At 48.8% G+C, this 14,737-nt stretch overlaps 1 protein-coding gene across 11 annotated transcripts in view; it reads right to left on the bottom strand.

Annotated features, from left to right (window-relative positions):
• Positions 1–14,737, bottom strand: part of SYNE2 (spectrin repeat containing nuclear envelope protein 2) — a 289,020-nt gene that overhangs the window by 194,718 nt on the left and 79,565 nt on the right. For all 11 annotated transcript variants that reach the window (XM_044435616.1, XM_044435614.1, XM_044435613.1 and 8 more), the window contains 9 exons: positions 14,370–14,543; positions 10,497–10,631; positions 9,226–9,381; positions 7,667–7,884; positions 7,026–7,101; positions 5,545–5,663; positions 4,338–4,461; positions 3,984–4,144; positions 2,314–2,461 (listed from right to left, as the gene is read on the bottom strand). In XM_044435616.1, the coding sequence (XP_044291551.1) occupies positions 2,314–2,461; positions 3,984–4,144; positions 4,338–4,461; positions 5,545–5,663; positions 7,026–7,101; positions 7,667–7,884; positions 9,226–9,381; positions 10,497–10,631; positions 14,370–14,543 (1,311 nt within the window). The remainder of the gene's footprint in view (positions 1–2,313; positions 2,462–3,983; positions 4,145–4,337; positions 4,462–5,544; positions 5,664–7,025; positions 7,102–7,666; positions 7,885–9,225; positions 9,382–10,496; positions 10,632–14,369; positions 14,544–14,737) is intronic.

A 14,737-nucleotide genomic window follows, 5' to 3' on the forward strand; every position in this document is an offset into this window, starting at 1 on the left:
GAGCAGCCATGGAGCAAGGTCCCGCAAGCAGCAGCCTTCCTCCAGGTGAGATGCAGCAGCACAAAGGCCGGCTGCAGGTGGTGCCGAGGTGGGGATGCTCGCTCAGCGCTCCATCCCCAACGAACCCCGCACAGGTGCACCTTCTTCTGCATCAGGTGCAGCAGCGCTGCTTGCACGTGGTCTGAAAGAGGGGTGCTGTCTGGGCAGCGGTCATGAGCAGCTCCCCAGGAATGGAGCCCGACACGGCCGCTGCCCAAGCAGCATCCTTTTTCTGCTCAGGTGCAGCAACTCAAACAGCCGGTGCACAAGGTGCGGAAGAGGGACGCTGCCCGTGCAGCACTTGGGGCCGGATTCCAGGAGAGCGTCCTGTGGACACCGGGAATTCAGACTCAGGGACACAACCAGGCAGAGCGGAGGCCAGGAAGCTGAGCCCCGGGAATGCACTGGCTTCCCAGCCCCAAGGTGGATTCCTCTGCATCTCTACTCGAATGCCTTCCAAAAAACCCCCTGTGAATAGGAGGGGTCTTCAAAAAGTTTCCGCACTTTTATATTTTATAAATATACTTCATATGTTTATTTTTTTGCTGATGACATTAAAAAGTTGGTTGTATGCTGGGAAAAATGCATGGGAAAGGAAGGTGACTATGTAGGCAAATGATGTATTTGTTTTTGAAATTTTTAATAGAGATTTAAAGAAGTGTGGACACTTTTTGAAGAACCCTCATCAAAACCTTGGAGTATGTTAAAGTCATCTTCCTTCTCTCCCATTCTAGCCGTCCGCCTTGCTCTTTCCCCTTTGCTTCCTGGATCACTATTTCTCTCCGCACCACACACCTCTTCAGCCGGCTTGGGAAGGCCTGGAGCCCCGTGGCTTTGCCACCTCCTCCCTGGGAGCCCTTTTACAGAGGCACCCAAAGCCGTTTCTCAAATTCCCAAACCTGGCCATGGGTGCAAAGAGACTGGGGACCCTGCCTTTGAGGGCCCGCCCCTACCTGACCCCTTGCAAGGAGCCAGTTGCCAGTGATGGAGACCCTTTCTCCGCCTGTTGTCAGTCGGAACGCACGGCTACGTGGCTGGCCACGCGAAAGGCACCTCTGCTCACTGTGTTCCTTTCTGGTAAGCAGCAGGGCAGGGGCGGAGGGTCCAACAGGAGGCAGCGGATGCTACTGGCAATCCGCATTGATTTGCTCTTAGTGCTGGGTCAGGACGTGACCCTGGAATCCAGAGCAGATCGATCCACGGCTTACAGGGGAAGCTGCTGAATGGCTAGAGATGGTGCTACAAAATAGAAATAGGCTGCGGCCCACATTTCGTGCGCCACGTATGACCCTCATGTTTCACTGCTATGCTCTCTTTTCGGAGTTTGTGATTGTGAAGCGCCATCAGGTCGTCTCTGACTTATGGCAGCCCTGTGAATGAAAGCCCCCGAAACGCCCTGTCTGTGCCAGCCCTGCTCAGCTCTTCTAACGCCTTGAAGGAGCCATTCCATCCCATGCTGTCTCTCCTCCTCCTCCTCCTGCCTTCGACTTCTCCAGGGAGTCTCGCCTTCTCATGATTCACCCAAAGCACAACAGCCTCAGTTTTGCCACCTTTGCTTCTAGGGGAGGGCTCTAGCTTGATTTGATCCAGAACCCACTTGCTACCAGGAATTTCTTATCCATTTATTCATTTAAAACGTGGATAGACTGTCCCTTGCAGAAGTCTCGGGATGGTTTAACAATACAACATGTAAAATAAAACCCATGGAACTCATGAAAGGTGCAAGACATCCGCGGAGCTTCCTCGTGTCTCTTTGCAGAGAAGACATAACGGAAATACACCAATAAAGCACAAGCCTGCAGAAAAAGCAGCAAATGTCCCCACTAGCACAGAAAAAGCGGAAGGCCCAAGTGCTTCTCCAGACTGCCTGCCGCTTGTACAGTAGAAATCCGGCCCCTGCCTCTCACCTCCAGGGCAAACGGGCAGAGAAGACACAGTGGTCAGGATTTCTAGGCACAAGTGGGCAGTGAAGTCTGTGGCCTAGACCTCATGGGCACCTACAAAGAGGCCCTGATGACTCCTCAATGACAGAAGTGGCCGAGCTGAGTCCCTGCAGATGCCACGGGACCAGTACGTCCATCTTTTCCAGGCAGCAAAGCCAGTGGTGAGAGACGATGGGCAGTGCACCCCAACATCTGAAAGAACAGGCCCACCTTTGCCCTAGGAGCACCCACAGCTGAACACTGCCGAGGTTCACCAGGTGGCTCTAGGTGGGGCATTCATGGAAGCCCCCCTGAAGAATCCACAGAACACAGAAGGACGCTGAGCACCAACCTTCACTTTCTTGAACGGAAGATCCGCTTTGCTCAGTATGCCCCGCGGGATGTCTGCTGTACAGAGCTGTTCGTCCAAGTGGCACAAGGACACCCACTTGCTTTCTATGGGCCGAAGAAGCGCCAAAACAGCCTTTAAAGACGCCATCCTACAGGACAGCAAGGAAAATGTCAGCATTTCCGGAAACAAATGCCCTGCAGCGGCCGCACAATGATACCATGGATAAAGAGCAGAGCTGCCCCCTTTGCGCAATTCCGTGATTCACACTTTTGTACTGACATGGTATTGGGGATGAGGCCTAGAATTCGGTGTCCTCAGAATAAGAAAATCAGTTTTTCCCTTCCTTCTTGTCTAGTCCTTTTGTATGCAGTGATCGGCCTGAAAATGGGCATGGGCAATTTGGGGGGATCTCAGAAAGTTAGGCTGGGGGAGGGAAGCTAAGCAGAATTTTGAGCTGTGCAGGTGTGTGATGAACAGAGCCGCTGCTCTCAGTCACTTTAAGAACATCTCTGTCAGAAAGAAAGAAGCCGGCAATGCAGAAGGTGGGAACACCTGTATAAGACAGGGAGTGTCTGACGACAGGTAACATGACTTCCTGCCTGGCGGCAGGGGGGTTGGAGTGCAGGACTGGGGAGCCAGGAGATCTGGGTTCTCGTCCCCACAGAACTGTTGCCCAACTGGTACACTGGAATTTTAATCTGTTTCGGATTTGCATATTATAATTTCATATTGCATTGTATGATACGGTGCATGGAATTTGCAAGCCGCATTCTACGATGTTGCTCAAGGACAACCCCTAGCAGATTTATAGACAGATCATGAAGCAAAAATCATTATAAAAGTAGCAGGATCTTACGCAGAGGCAATAAATCTATGTAGATTGAGATTAGTGGGTATTAATTGCAATCATTTAATTGTATGCTTAGATTGGGTTACTTCCTTTATTGATTTTACTGGCTTTTAAGTACCTAAGCCTTTTAATTATTCATGTTGTGCTTTTACCTATTTTATTGAATTACTATTTTACTACACGTATGCTGCATTTTAATGGGCTGTGACCAAAATAAAGCAATCTAATAGCTCAGATATCCAATTGCCAAACTGTTTTCACCACTCTCTTGCCCAAGCTGGTGCCCTCCAGATCTGTTGAGACTACTACTCCCATCCTGCCCAGCCAACATGGCCAATGACTAGATGCAATGGGCAATGTAGTCCAATACATTTGAAAGGCCTGAGATAGATTTATCGCAAAATTCAGCCTTTTCAGGACTTTGTCTAGGATGCCTTGGTGCAGAAAGGAGGGTCGCTATTGGTTTTGGTGTAGATTACTAAGCCTTGAAAGTTGTCTGCTTCCAGGACATCAGAGAGAGACAGTGAGAGAGAGAGAGAGATTTTTCTCTCTGGAGCAAGTGTCTCGCTTTGGCCTCCACAGCCGCAGCCCACAGAGTGGATGCTGCCAGTGCCTCCTCCATGAGTATAACAACATTCACAAAGGGGGATCCGCACAAGAGTCAACGGAGCAAAACTTCTTTCCCTCTCCCCTTTCCACATCCCTCATCCAGGCTCAAATACCCCAAAATGCACCAGTGGTTATCTGGCTTCTCCAGACATGGGCCTCTCCCAAGTGCCCAAGCAGCTAGTCCACACCCTGCCCTATATCTGGTTGTTACCTTTTATTTAAAGCGGACTGGAGGTCCTTCCATTCTCTGTGCAGTTCTTCCTCAGCCTCTCCAGAGCCGTCAGACTCTTCTGTCTTGCCTGAAGCTTTTCCTAGTTCTGAAGCCACCGATTCAAACAGTTTCCAGGAAGAACCGGCTTCACTCTCTAAGGCCTAAAATAACATGCATGAGTTTTAACACGATGCAGTTCTTTCCATGGCAGCATCCACAAAAGATGGATCAAGGCATGTTTTGTTCAAACCATGGTTTAAGCCCAATGCCCAAGCAGAGCCAACACACAACCTGCCATTAAACTGAGATCCCCTTCATGACATGACAAGCAGGGAAAGGAGCTTAGATATTTACCTTTAGCTGATCTAACTTTTTCTGAAGGCAGGAAACATCTTTCACATCATCAGTAAATGCAGAAGCTATTTTTTCTCTGACGGTGCTTAGATGAAGCTTCAGATTATCTCTCGCTGTGTCATAACTGGGGGGAATTTATGGTTTAATTTTGGGCATAGAAAATATATTATCATCATCTTCAAAAATAACAAGACAGATCAAAGCAAGACTCCTGCTTGCTCTCATACCTATCTTCCATACCATCTCCTCATGTAGAGCAGAGAAGGGCGACTTCTGCCCCTCCAGGTCTGTTTTGGCCTACAGCTCCCATCAGCCCCAGCCAACATAACCAATGGCGAGGGATGGTGGGAGCTGTAGGCCAAGTAACATGGAGCAGTGCACGCTGCCCATCTCTGAGGACAACTTAACTTGTTGGATGTCCAGGATCACACCAATCTAGACACTGCTTCCCCATCACAGGGCAGTGAGAGAAACAACACAACTCGAGTGGTGCATCAAGCCGGAGCCCTAAGTGAACAGGCACGGAAGTTGCAATCCTTGGTGGCCAGAAACTCTGGCCAGATTGCAGTGCTTCAGTGCGGCCAAGTCTTCTTCTGCAAAACCCTTCATAGATATTTTCTGTTGGAAGGGAGGCCAACTGGACAACCATATGAGTGGGGTGGTGTGACTTGGTGCCCTGCAACAGCAGGGGGCTGGACTGGATGGCCTTCTTGGCCCCTTCCAACTCTACTCTTCCATGCTTCCACGATTCTTTTATCAAGAATCAATGCAGAAGCAAAGTCTTTGACTTTGCTCATCACCAGCAAGCAGAGCAGAGCAGAGCAGACACTCCCTGGTCACTGGACCAGGTCTTGCCAACTGGGGTGAGATGATGTATGTTCCTATAACTTTGCTAAATGTGTCTTTCTACACATCAATGAGCATATGCATATTCATGCAAAGGTGTGCCTTCCATCGCTGGAGGAGCCCTTTTCCTCGTTTGAGGAGCCATGCGCAAGGGGCCGTCCTACACACGGCATGGGAGCCACTGGCTCAGCAAGAAGAAGGGCTTATTAACTTCTCCTGCCCACTTCTCGGGCTGGAGGTCCCGTTTTTCAGTCATTTCGAAATCGAAGCCAGTGAGCCAAAGCATGGTCAGGCTGAGGCCCCAGATACTTTTGGCTAGATTTTTTTCTTGCCCTTTCTTTATTTTTTTGATGAAAAGTACCTTTCTTTTAGTCTCTTCAAAGGCAGGTCTCCATCCCTTCCAAATTTCTCCGTGCAATGCCCTCCATTCTGAAGTTTCTTTTCAAGTTCCAGATTTATGAGAGAAACATCCCCTGAGCCCTGCAGAAAATGCCAACATCAGTTTGAATTTATAAAAGCAATTTTAAAAAACAACAGTTCATTTGCCACATAATTAGCGACTAACAATTCTCCATGTCCATGTGAAAAAACAACTTCCACGTATACTTTTAAAACATAGACAAGCAAAAGATTTTAAAACCACATGGAACATTTCTGCCATACTTTCCATCTCCCACAATTCAGAGTTCCCAATATACACGGAGCATTAAAAAGCAAGTTTGCATTTTGATGAGGACAGAAACCATATTTGCATGAAAAATGTTTGGCTTGAGTTGGTTTGGAGGGGTGGGGGCTGAATCTAGTTGCCTCCCTCAAATGGCCTGATTTCCTCTGAAATCTTTGGAAAGTTTGGGGGTGCACCCTGGTGACATGGTGGTCCTCTTTTCTTAGACTGATTATTAATTTTATTTAGTAAGTTTATATAAAAGCCACCCCAGTAGCATTATGCTCTCTGGGTGGCCCTTACCATAACAATTAGTAATAATGTTCATAAAATAATACAGTTAAAAAGTTCTAAATAATCACAATAAGACACAATAGATACACCTGGAATACTGTGTCCAGTTCTGGAATACTGTGTCAGCTGGAATACTGTGTCACCTGGAATACTGTGTCTAGTTCTGGACACCAAGATTTAAGCAAGATGCAGGTAAATTAGAAAGAATCCAGCGGAGGGCAACACAAATGATCCAGGGTTTGGAAACACTGCCCTGTGAGGAGAGACTGAGGGAACTGGGCATGTTCAGCCTTGAGAAGAGAAGGCTGAGGGGGGACATGATATCCCCCTATAAGGTCCTCAAAAGCTGTCTCAAAGAGGAAGGTCAAGAACTCTTCTTGCTGATGCCAGAGTGTAGGATAATCAAGTCAAGTTGCGACAACCCAGATTCAGGGTGGGCATCAGGAAAAGCTTCCTCTCTTCCAGAGCAATACAGCAGTGGAACCAGCTGCCTGGAGAGGTGCTGGGCTCTCCCACCCTGGAGACATTCAAAAAGAACCTGGACAGCCAGCTGAGTGGGATGGTGTCACGTGGTGTCCTGCAACAGCAGGGGTTGGACCCGATGGCCTTCTTGGCCCTCCCAACTCTGCTGTTCTGCAATTCTATGAGATATATTTAGCTGCACTGCAGTTGCTTGCAGGGGCTGTGGGCAGCCCATTTTCTGGCCCAAATGCCCCCGATGCAAGCAAGGCTGTGCTTGCAATACAGGATGCCCACGATGGATGTACCTGCAGCGACGCAACTCTGCATGATGCACTGTGTGCCTCAAGTGCAATGCACTCATCCAGAGATGGTCTATATGTAGGAAATGTGCCACACAGATAGCACATGGGTGTGTCTCTTACCTTTCCAGGAGAAAACCTGTCATGGGGATGCAGAGACGATGCCCCCTCTCCATTGGCAGAAGCAAGAAGGAAAGCTCTGCATTTGGAAACAGGGAGACAAAGAAGGGGTTGTAACAACAGCTTGACACCATGAAAAAGAGAAAATGAAATTGCCAACTGCGAGAAATAACCTAGTGCAACTACTGGATGGTACAGAAATTTAATAGAGAAATATGCAGTAGGAGGTTTGCCCTTCTGGGTTTGCCCTTCCTTTAACCTGCAGGGCAGTATTTCCCACTCTCTAGGTGGTTCGCAACAATTTATCTACGTCCAATACTCTAACTGCTCTGCAGCACTGGCTCTTTATTATTACATTTCTACCCCACCTCTTTCCTCTTGGATGGAATCCAAGTTGGTTAACAGAGCCCTCTTCCTCTCCTCCCCAGTTTATCCTCACAACCTAGTTAAGCAGGTTAGTTCATGGCAGGCCCAAAGCAAGCTGCTGAGCTCCACAGCTGATAGCACCACCATCTCCCAACTCCAACCAATGCTCTAACCACAAGACCATGCTGCCCTTCTTGCAGTACCTATGCATTTTGCACCAAGGGGACCAGTGCAGAAACACCTGTGAAATGGCTGCACACTGACTCGTGGGTACCCACCCTTTCTTAGGTGAGTGGCCATCACCTGCGCTGGACGCCAGTGCATTGTACACAGCAGATGCCCGTGTCTGAAGCGCTTCTTTCCTTTTCTCGTATTCGGCTACTGGGATCTGGGCTTGGGGCTCATCTTGGTCTTCGGCTATTTTCTCACTCATTGTTTTGATGGCCTGCAAGCACTTGTTCAACTCACCCAGGCCACCTTGCTGAGAAAACATGGCCTAAATGGTCACAGGAATAGAAAAACATCCAGACTGAATATGCAAAATGACGAGTAGCTGAGAGGGTAAAAGAATCTGCATCGATTCTGCAAAATCCCCAAAGCTCCCAAGCAAATACTTAAGCCAAACCCGCCAGTGTCTATATCAACATGGGCAAGCAGACAAGTTTGCCAAAACAGCCACCCAGCTTCTTTTGAATAGTAAGAACTGTCTTAAAAACTCTTGCATCCTTGAACTCAAGTTTCTAGCCCACATGCTTGACTGTTTCAGGACAATTCCTGCTGAAACCTCAGAAGCCAGCCTGGCAGCTGAACAGAGTGATCAGTGGCCAGGCAGCAAGTTCGCAATCTAGCGCTTTGTGCCTTCTCAAGGCTAGAAAGAAATTGCAAAATGAAAAAGCATACAAACTACAATGTTTTGTTGATTTAGTCACGAAGTCATGCCCAACTCTCTGTGGCTGCGTGGACCACCGTGCGCCAGACTCTCCTATCCTCTACCCTCCACCATCTCCCGGGGCCCACCCAGCCCCATGTCCACTGCCCCAGTGACTCCACCCAGCCACCTCATCCTCTGCCGTCCCCTTCTCCTTTTGCCTTCAATCATTCCCAGCATCAGGAAGTCCTTCCTTCTCAAACCTTTAAAAAAAAATTAAAATACTTAGCCCTTGTGAATGTTGGTGGCCTTTTAAATATTTTTTATTGTTTGTTGTATTAATTCCTTATTTTTCTGTTTCAATAGGTTGTAATGTGTTGTTACTTGTCAGCCACCTAGGAAGGCCTTTGGCAGTTATAGGTGGCATATAAATATGTGGATAAATAAATAAATATTATGAAAACGTGGGTAAATTGCTCACTTTGCATATGTCAGGCCGGGTTCTGCTTGTCTCGGACCTGGGGTATGGTTATGTAGGCACACCATTCAAGTACGTTTTTCTTTGGTGCTGTGTACTGACTCTTCCGACCATGATGTAAAGGTGTCACTGTGTCAACTTCATTGCAACTAAGTCACAACTGCCCTCTGAGATAGGCTAACTTTCGGCCTGATTATCCTCTTGCCTAAACAGGTCACTGGATCATTATCATGCCTTCTAGCACCACACAGATTCTCTTTTCATGCTTTGCAAGCAAAAAATTCCAAAATCAATTTCTGCCATCTCCAGGTGAAAAACAGTACAGCTAAAGAAAATCTTTCTCTATTTGAAATCTTGGAGATCCACCAAAAGTCAAGGTGGATAGAACTGACCTGGTTGAACCAACAGCAAAGCCCAGGACACAGTGAATTTATAACATAAACACCTTCCAGGGAAGCAGAAAGAAAGAGAATGTTGGTTGTGTACAGTACCTCATGTTCGTCAAGAAGTCCCTTGGTTTTTCCTGTGCTGAGCAGCTTCTCCTCTTTATTTAGCTGTTTATTGAGTTTTGAGAAAGTCTTATTCAGCTTTCCTCTTCCAATTTCCATTTTTAATTGAATATATGATACAATTTCATGGCGAACGGCCTGCAGGATGTAGAACATACGGTCAAGGAATGATGGGGACTGATAAAACAAGAAAAGGACTATTTCATGGGGACAGAGTGTTTTAACCCTGAGGTGAGCCAAGGCACCTTGCTTTAGACTCAAGGATACTAAGGAAGAAATGAAACCCTCTGTTTCAAAGACAATATACAGTTTATTGAACATGATAATGAAACAGAGAATACAAACCAACAGGAGAAAGCTTGTACTCCCCTTGTCTGTGGCTGTACTGGTTCCCCAAATAGGCCAGGGGATGCTCCATGGGCCCCCAAAGCTTCCTAGGTGAGTGTTGCATCAATATATCTCCCCAGGCCAAAATATATTTTAAAAAGCTCTTGCTATACATTTAAGTTTCTCTGTCTCCCTTTTTCAAAAGCTGTCAATATACATAGGCTCTAACCCCCTTCCTGGGAAACAGTTTCACTTCTTACAGCCAAAACAGCTCTTCTCTAAGAAATATACTTAGGGACTACAGATTCAAGGCCATTATTTTTGGTTATCTTCCTTACAAGCTGAAGTCCATATAGTCTTCCAGAAACAATCCTTGCTTTTGGACACTGGGAAAGTTCACTACAGTATCTGCTGAACCTTAATACTTTCCCGTTTCTTCCAGTAGAGTCCATCCATTACATTCCCAGCCTAACGTATCTTACAGGATTGTTAGGAGGAGAAATTCAGGAGATTTTACACTGAGGGAAAGGAAGGGGAACTAATATGAATGCATCTGCACATACAAAGACTCTCCATACCAGCAAGAATCCCAGCTGTGTCGGGTTCGAACCAGGCTTGGGGAAGGTCTGCAGCCATGCAGAAGTCTGTTCATAGGTACCCCCTCACCAAGCTCTGCACTGGTCTATTCACCTTTTATATACCGGCTACACCTGTGGCAAAGGCCCTGGTGAATAGCCCTGTATTAAGTTGCCCATGGCAGCCAGTGGAGCGGCATGCTAGCAAACCTGGTCTCCCTAGACCAAGCCAATTAACTCCAGCTCCCCAACCGTATCAAAAAGGCCTCCAGACATCACATGTAGCGAGAAAATACTCAAGTGAGCCCTGATTAGAAAATACCTCTCCATCTCCCAGATGCATTTTCTCACCTCCCATCTCTCACAAACATCTCTGCTCTTCTCTTCCACCACAGCCTTTTCATGAGCGGGTGAAATGTCTTTCAATTGTTCCGTGGCTTTCAAAAACTTGCCAAGGATGCAGGTATCCAAGACGCTAAAAGCTTCCTGGAAGAAAGTAGATTAAAAAAAAAAACCATGGTATTATAAGCAAAACACAAAACCAGGCTGAAATTAGATGAAGGGCTCGAAGGCACGAGGGTCCTTTCCATGCAGGCAGCGCGACAGAGCGAGCGGCATGCTGCTTCCTGCCGTATCAGCTCCGGAGGGGACAGGCGCCGAGGGTCTTTGTTTGAGCCCACCGCTGGGGCACGGCGCCCCGGCAAGGCAGCACCAGCACATGGCATCCCACAACGGTGCCTGTCCTGGGCCCTGCCCACGGGCAGCCTTAATTCCCCTCCCACAAGGCCCCTTGGAGCGGCACAGCCACCCCAGCCCGGTGCTGCTGGACGGCTGCAGTTTCAGCTCCCATCCCTGAGGCCAGCACGGGCACGTTCAAGAAGGCCGGGAGCCACGGATGGGACTCAGTGCCGGATTCGGCCCCTCGGATACAACCCCACCGTAATCCAGACAGAGGTCACCGGATCGGGAAGGCGGATGCAGCGGGACAGGGCAGTGGGGATATTCAGCAGCACCTCCAAGCTGCCCCCCAGTGCTGAGCACGCCGCCGCCCCCAGATAAGCCCACTGGGGGCCCACAAGACGGCACCTGGCCCAGTGGCCATTCGAAGCCGCTCCAAGCGCTGCAACTAACAGATGCAGCTTGAGGCCCTTTCCTGAATAACAGCCAAACCAGGCTGGGTGGGAGACCCAGCGCTGCTGCCAAGCTGCAGCATACGAATGCACCGTTTACCGGGCCAGAACCCATGTGGTGGTGTTTGGGGGCCGCCCGGAAAGGGAGTGGTGACTGTCTCCCTCCCTTACCCATGCGATCAGCTCTGTCAAGCACTGCCCTGAGAGCCGTCGGTGCCCCCCACGCTTTCCGCACTTCCCAGGGTGCCTGGGGGAGCTCCGCATCCCACGCACTCTCCACAAGTGCCTTCTTTGCAGCAGGTGTCAAGAGAAAGGGTTCTTTTTTAAAACCACAGGTGGTAAAATGCCATCCACCCCCTCCTTGAAAACTGAACTTCTTGGACAGAAAAATATACATGCATGTACCTGTGAAGGGCCAAATGGAAATAACGATCTCTGCTGTGCACAATCCCCCCCCCCACACACACACACACAGAGGTGACCATTGCTCCAAAGCGCCACTTTGGCCTCGGCGGGCCGCCTGTGCTGGAGGGGGTCCGGGCCAGCTCAGCAAGGGCGGCAAGCGGGCTTTGGCGCTCTTACTGAGTGGCCCGTTGATCACTTGCCACGACCCATGGTGGGGTTGGTCTCCAGGGGCTGGATGACAGAGCAACCCATGCTGAGGTCACCTACCCCTGCAAGAAGCCATGAACAGTCAGGGTGGCTTGCTGCCCCAGAGCATGTGGGAAGTGGCCCAGGTGTGCACGACAACTAGCACTACTGTGGCGAGTTACCCAGGATGGGCTGCCCTGTTGCCCTAGCCCAGACACGAAGTCAGACCGTGGGCCCATCCAAACCAGGACTGTCCGTACGGACCGGGAGCAGGTTCTCCCGTGTTTCAGGCAGGAATTCTTCCAGCCCTACCTGGAGATGCCAGTGATCACACCTGGGCAGGCTGTCTCGCCACTGAGTTACAACTAGGGTGAACCATTAAAGATAAGGCTGCCTGGGCACCGCACCCCCTGTACTTCTGTGATATGATGCAGTTGTAGCGGCCAAATCCGCTTCTCCCAAACTACAGCTTTCTAAGGTTGTTGCTTCAGATTCTGGGTCTGAACTGGGAGAAAGGGAGAGATCAGAATTCTTTGCCAAAAAGCCATGGCTGGGAGACCCAGCAATGAGCCAAGGGCCCAATGAGAACCACACCACGTTGGGTTTCCTGGGAAACTCTCCTGCATGGAAAGAGTGACATGCAGGCTGCCTTAACATTATTCGTCTGATTATTCAATGTCAGATCAAAGAGGAAGTCCACCTGAGTAGCATCAGATGTTTCCAGCAGCAGCATGAGCCACCCGAAGGTGGAGCCTCCTCCAGTTGGTTGGGGAGGGAGAAGATGGTTTCAATTTGGAACCAGCTTCTTAATATTAAGCCACATTTCCATATTAGCTACCTTTGCTGGTGTCTTTTGTGTCTTTAGGATCACAAACCCTGCTGGCTGGTTTTAGCATAATAAGCATGTTAGTTAAAAGACTTTTGTTCTGATCCACTTGGAAGGAAAGCGGTGAATGGCTATAACAGCAGGAGGCTGGTACATTCAAAGCTGCATCTGGAAATACTTGTTGCTCAAAGGCCGTGCATCCTTTTAAGCAAAGAAACAACGAGACGCCTTGCACCTCCTTGCTTTTCTGCCCATGCACAGTGGCACAGTGGAGTCTGGGCCGCAGGGATGCAGTGCAAGCGCACCTTCACTGGCAAGGGCTCTGGTAAAACGCCACCCACCCCTTCCTCGTATTCCCTGCTCCACTTGAGTGGATTTGAAATCTTCTCAGTAACTGAGTGGGGTAGAGTTTCCCAGCCACAGTATATTGTCCCCTGCTATAAGGCAAAGTATTCTGGGATGGCTTGATCTTGGATGGGCCTGGGAGTGGGTACAAGTAAGGTAGGAAAAGTAAGAGAATCTAATTTTTAACTGAAGGAGCATCTCCTTCCAGATGTGCCTGCCCGCTCCTTAAGATCTGGGTCAGAGGCCTGTCTGGGAGCCCTCCTTGAAGGAGACCAGGAGGGTGACTACCCGGAGAAGGGCCTTCTCTGTGGTGGTGCCCCGATTGTGGAATGCGCTCCCCAGAGAGGTTCACCTGGCGCCGTTACCTTATTCTTTTCAGCACCCGCCTAAAACCTTTTTGTTTTCCCAATATTTTAAGGTATGTTGTTGTTGTTAGTTGCAAAGTCGTGTCCGACCCATCGCAACCCCATGGACAACATTCCTCCAGGCCTTCCTGTCCTCCACCATCCCCCGGAGTCCACTTAAGCTCACACCAACTGCTTCAGTGACTCTATCCAGCCACCTCATTCTCTGCCGTCCCCTCCTTCTTTTCCTGTCAATTGTTCCCAGCATCAGGCTCTTCTCCAGGGACTCCTTCCTTCTCATTAGGTGGCCAAAGTACTTGAGTTTCATCTTCAGGATCTGGCCTAAAACCCATATTAAAATAATTTAAGGTATGAGTGTTATTTTAATATGGGTTTTATTGTCAGAAATTGCTCTGTTTTGTTTTATGTCTTATTGTTAAACCATCCCGAGACTTTGGTAAGGGATGGTCTAAAAAAGTTTTAAATAAATCAATTTTTAGCTTTATTTTAATAGGGAGTAAGGGAAGATTGAGGGACGATCAGGAGAAAAACGGGGAGTAGGAAAAAAACTGATAGAAGCTGATCCAATCAGGCAATGCAGCAACTAGTGAAGTTGGAAAGAAACTGAGGAAGCTGGCGGGAGCCCCCTCTTCTCCCGGGACCTGGGAGGGGCTGGGGGGCTCCTACCCTATTTGTGATGCTTTGCTATGGAAGTTTCTCTCTGATCCAGGCCTTCTGCTATGCAGCAAAACCCATAGGTGTGATGAACAGAGAACAACGAAGAACCATTAGTTTTTCTGGTTGGGAGCAAAACTTCTAGTCTTGTTTTGCTGCAATGGAACAACACCACTGCCTCTGTTTTGGGACTTTCTCGGAAGCACAGCGATGGAGACTCTCGCGTACCTCTAAACCAGCCACTGCTGTTACTACACTCATGCACAAACTGTAACTATGACTAGACAGATCTGCCAACAGCGGCTGTACTTGCCTCGTGCTTTGAAACTGGTGCCCCAGGGCTTGCTTCCTGGCCAAGGAGCTGCATAGCTTTTACAATAGATGCTTCAAGCTGCTTGTAAGCATCTTCGAAATCTTGCTTGACCGCTTCTTCTGACAAGGACACTTCTGGCTTCACTGTATCAGCATGAAGATGGACTGGGAGAGCCTAGGAAGGCAAAGGATAGAAGCAGCTGTGTGAGAAAAGACCACAGATCTTTTTGTGGTGTAACATATTTTGAGCAGCTTTCTTCTTGAGGGAAATGCTCCAGAGCAGAATGGCAGGTAGAACTGGCTCGTTCTCTGTCGTCTTGGCCCCACAGCACGTCTACTGTGTCTCTGGCAGAGAGTCCAAAACAAACT

This window comes from Varanus komodoensis, unplaced genomic scaffold, assembly GCF_004798865.1.
Source record: "Varanus komodoensis strain SLA01 unplaced genomic scaffold, ASM479886v1 scaffold3, whole genome shotgun sequence".
Lineage (NCBI taxonomy): Eukaryota > Metazoa > Chordata > Lepidosauria > Squamata > Varanidae > Varanus > Varanus komodoensis.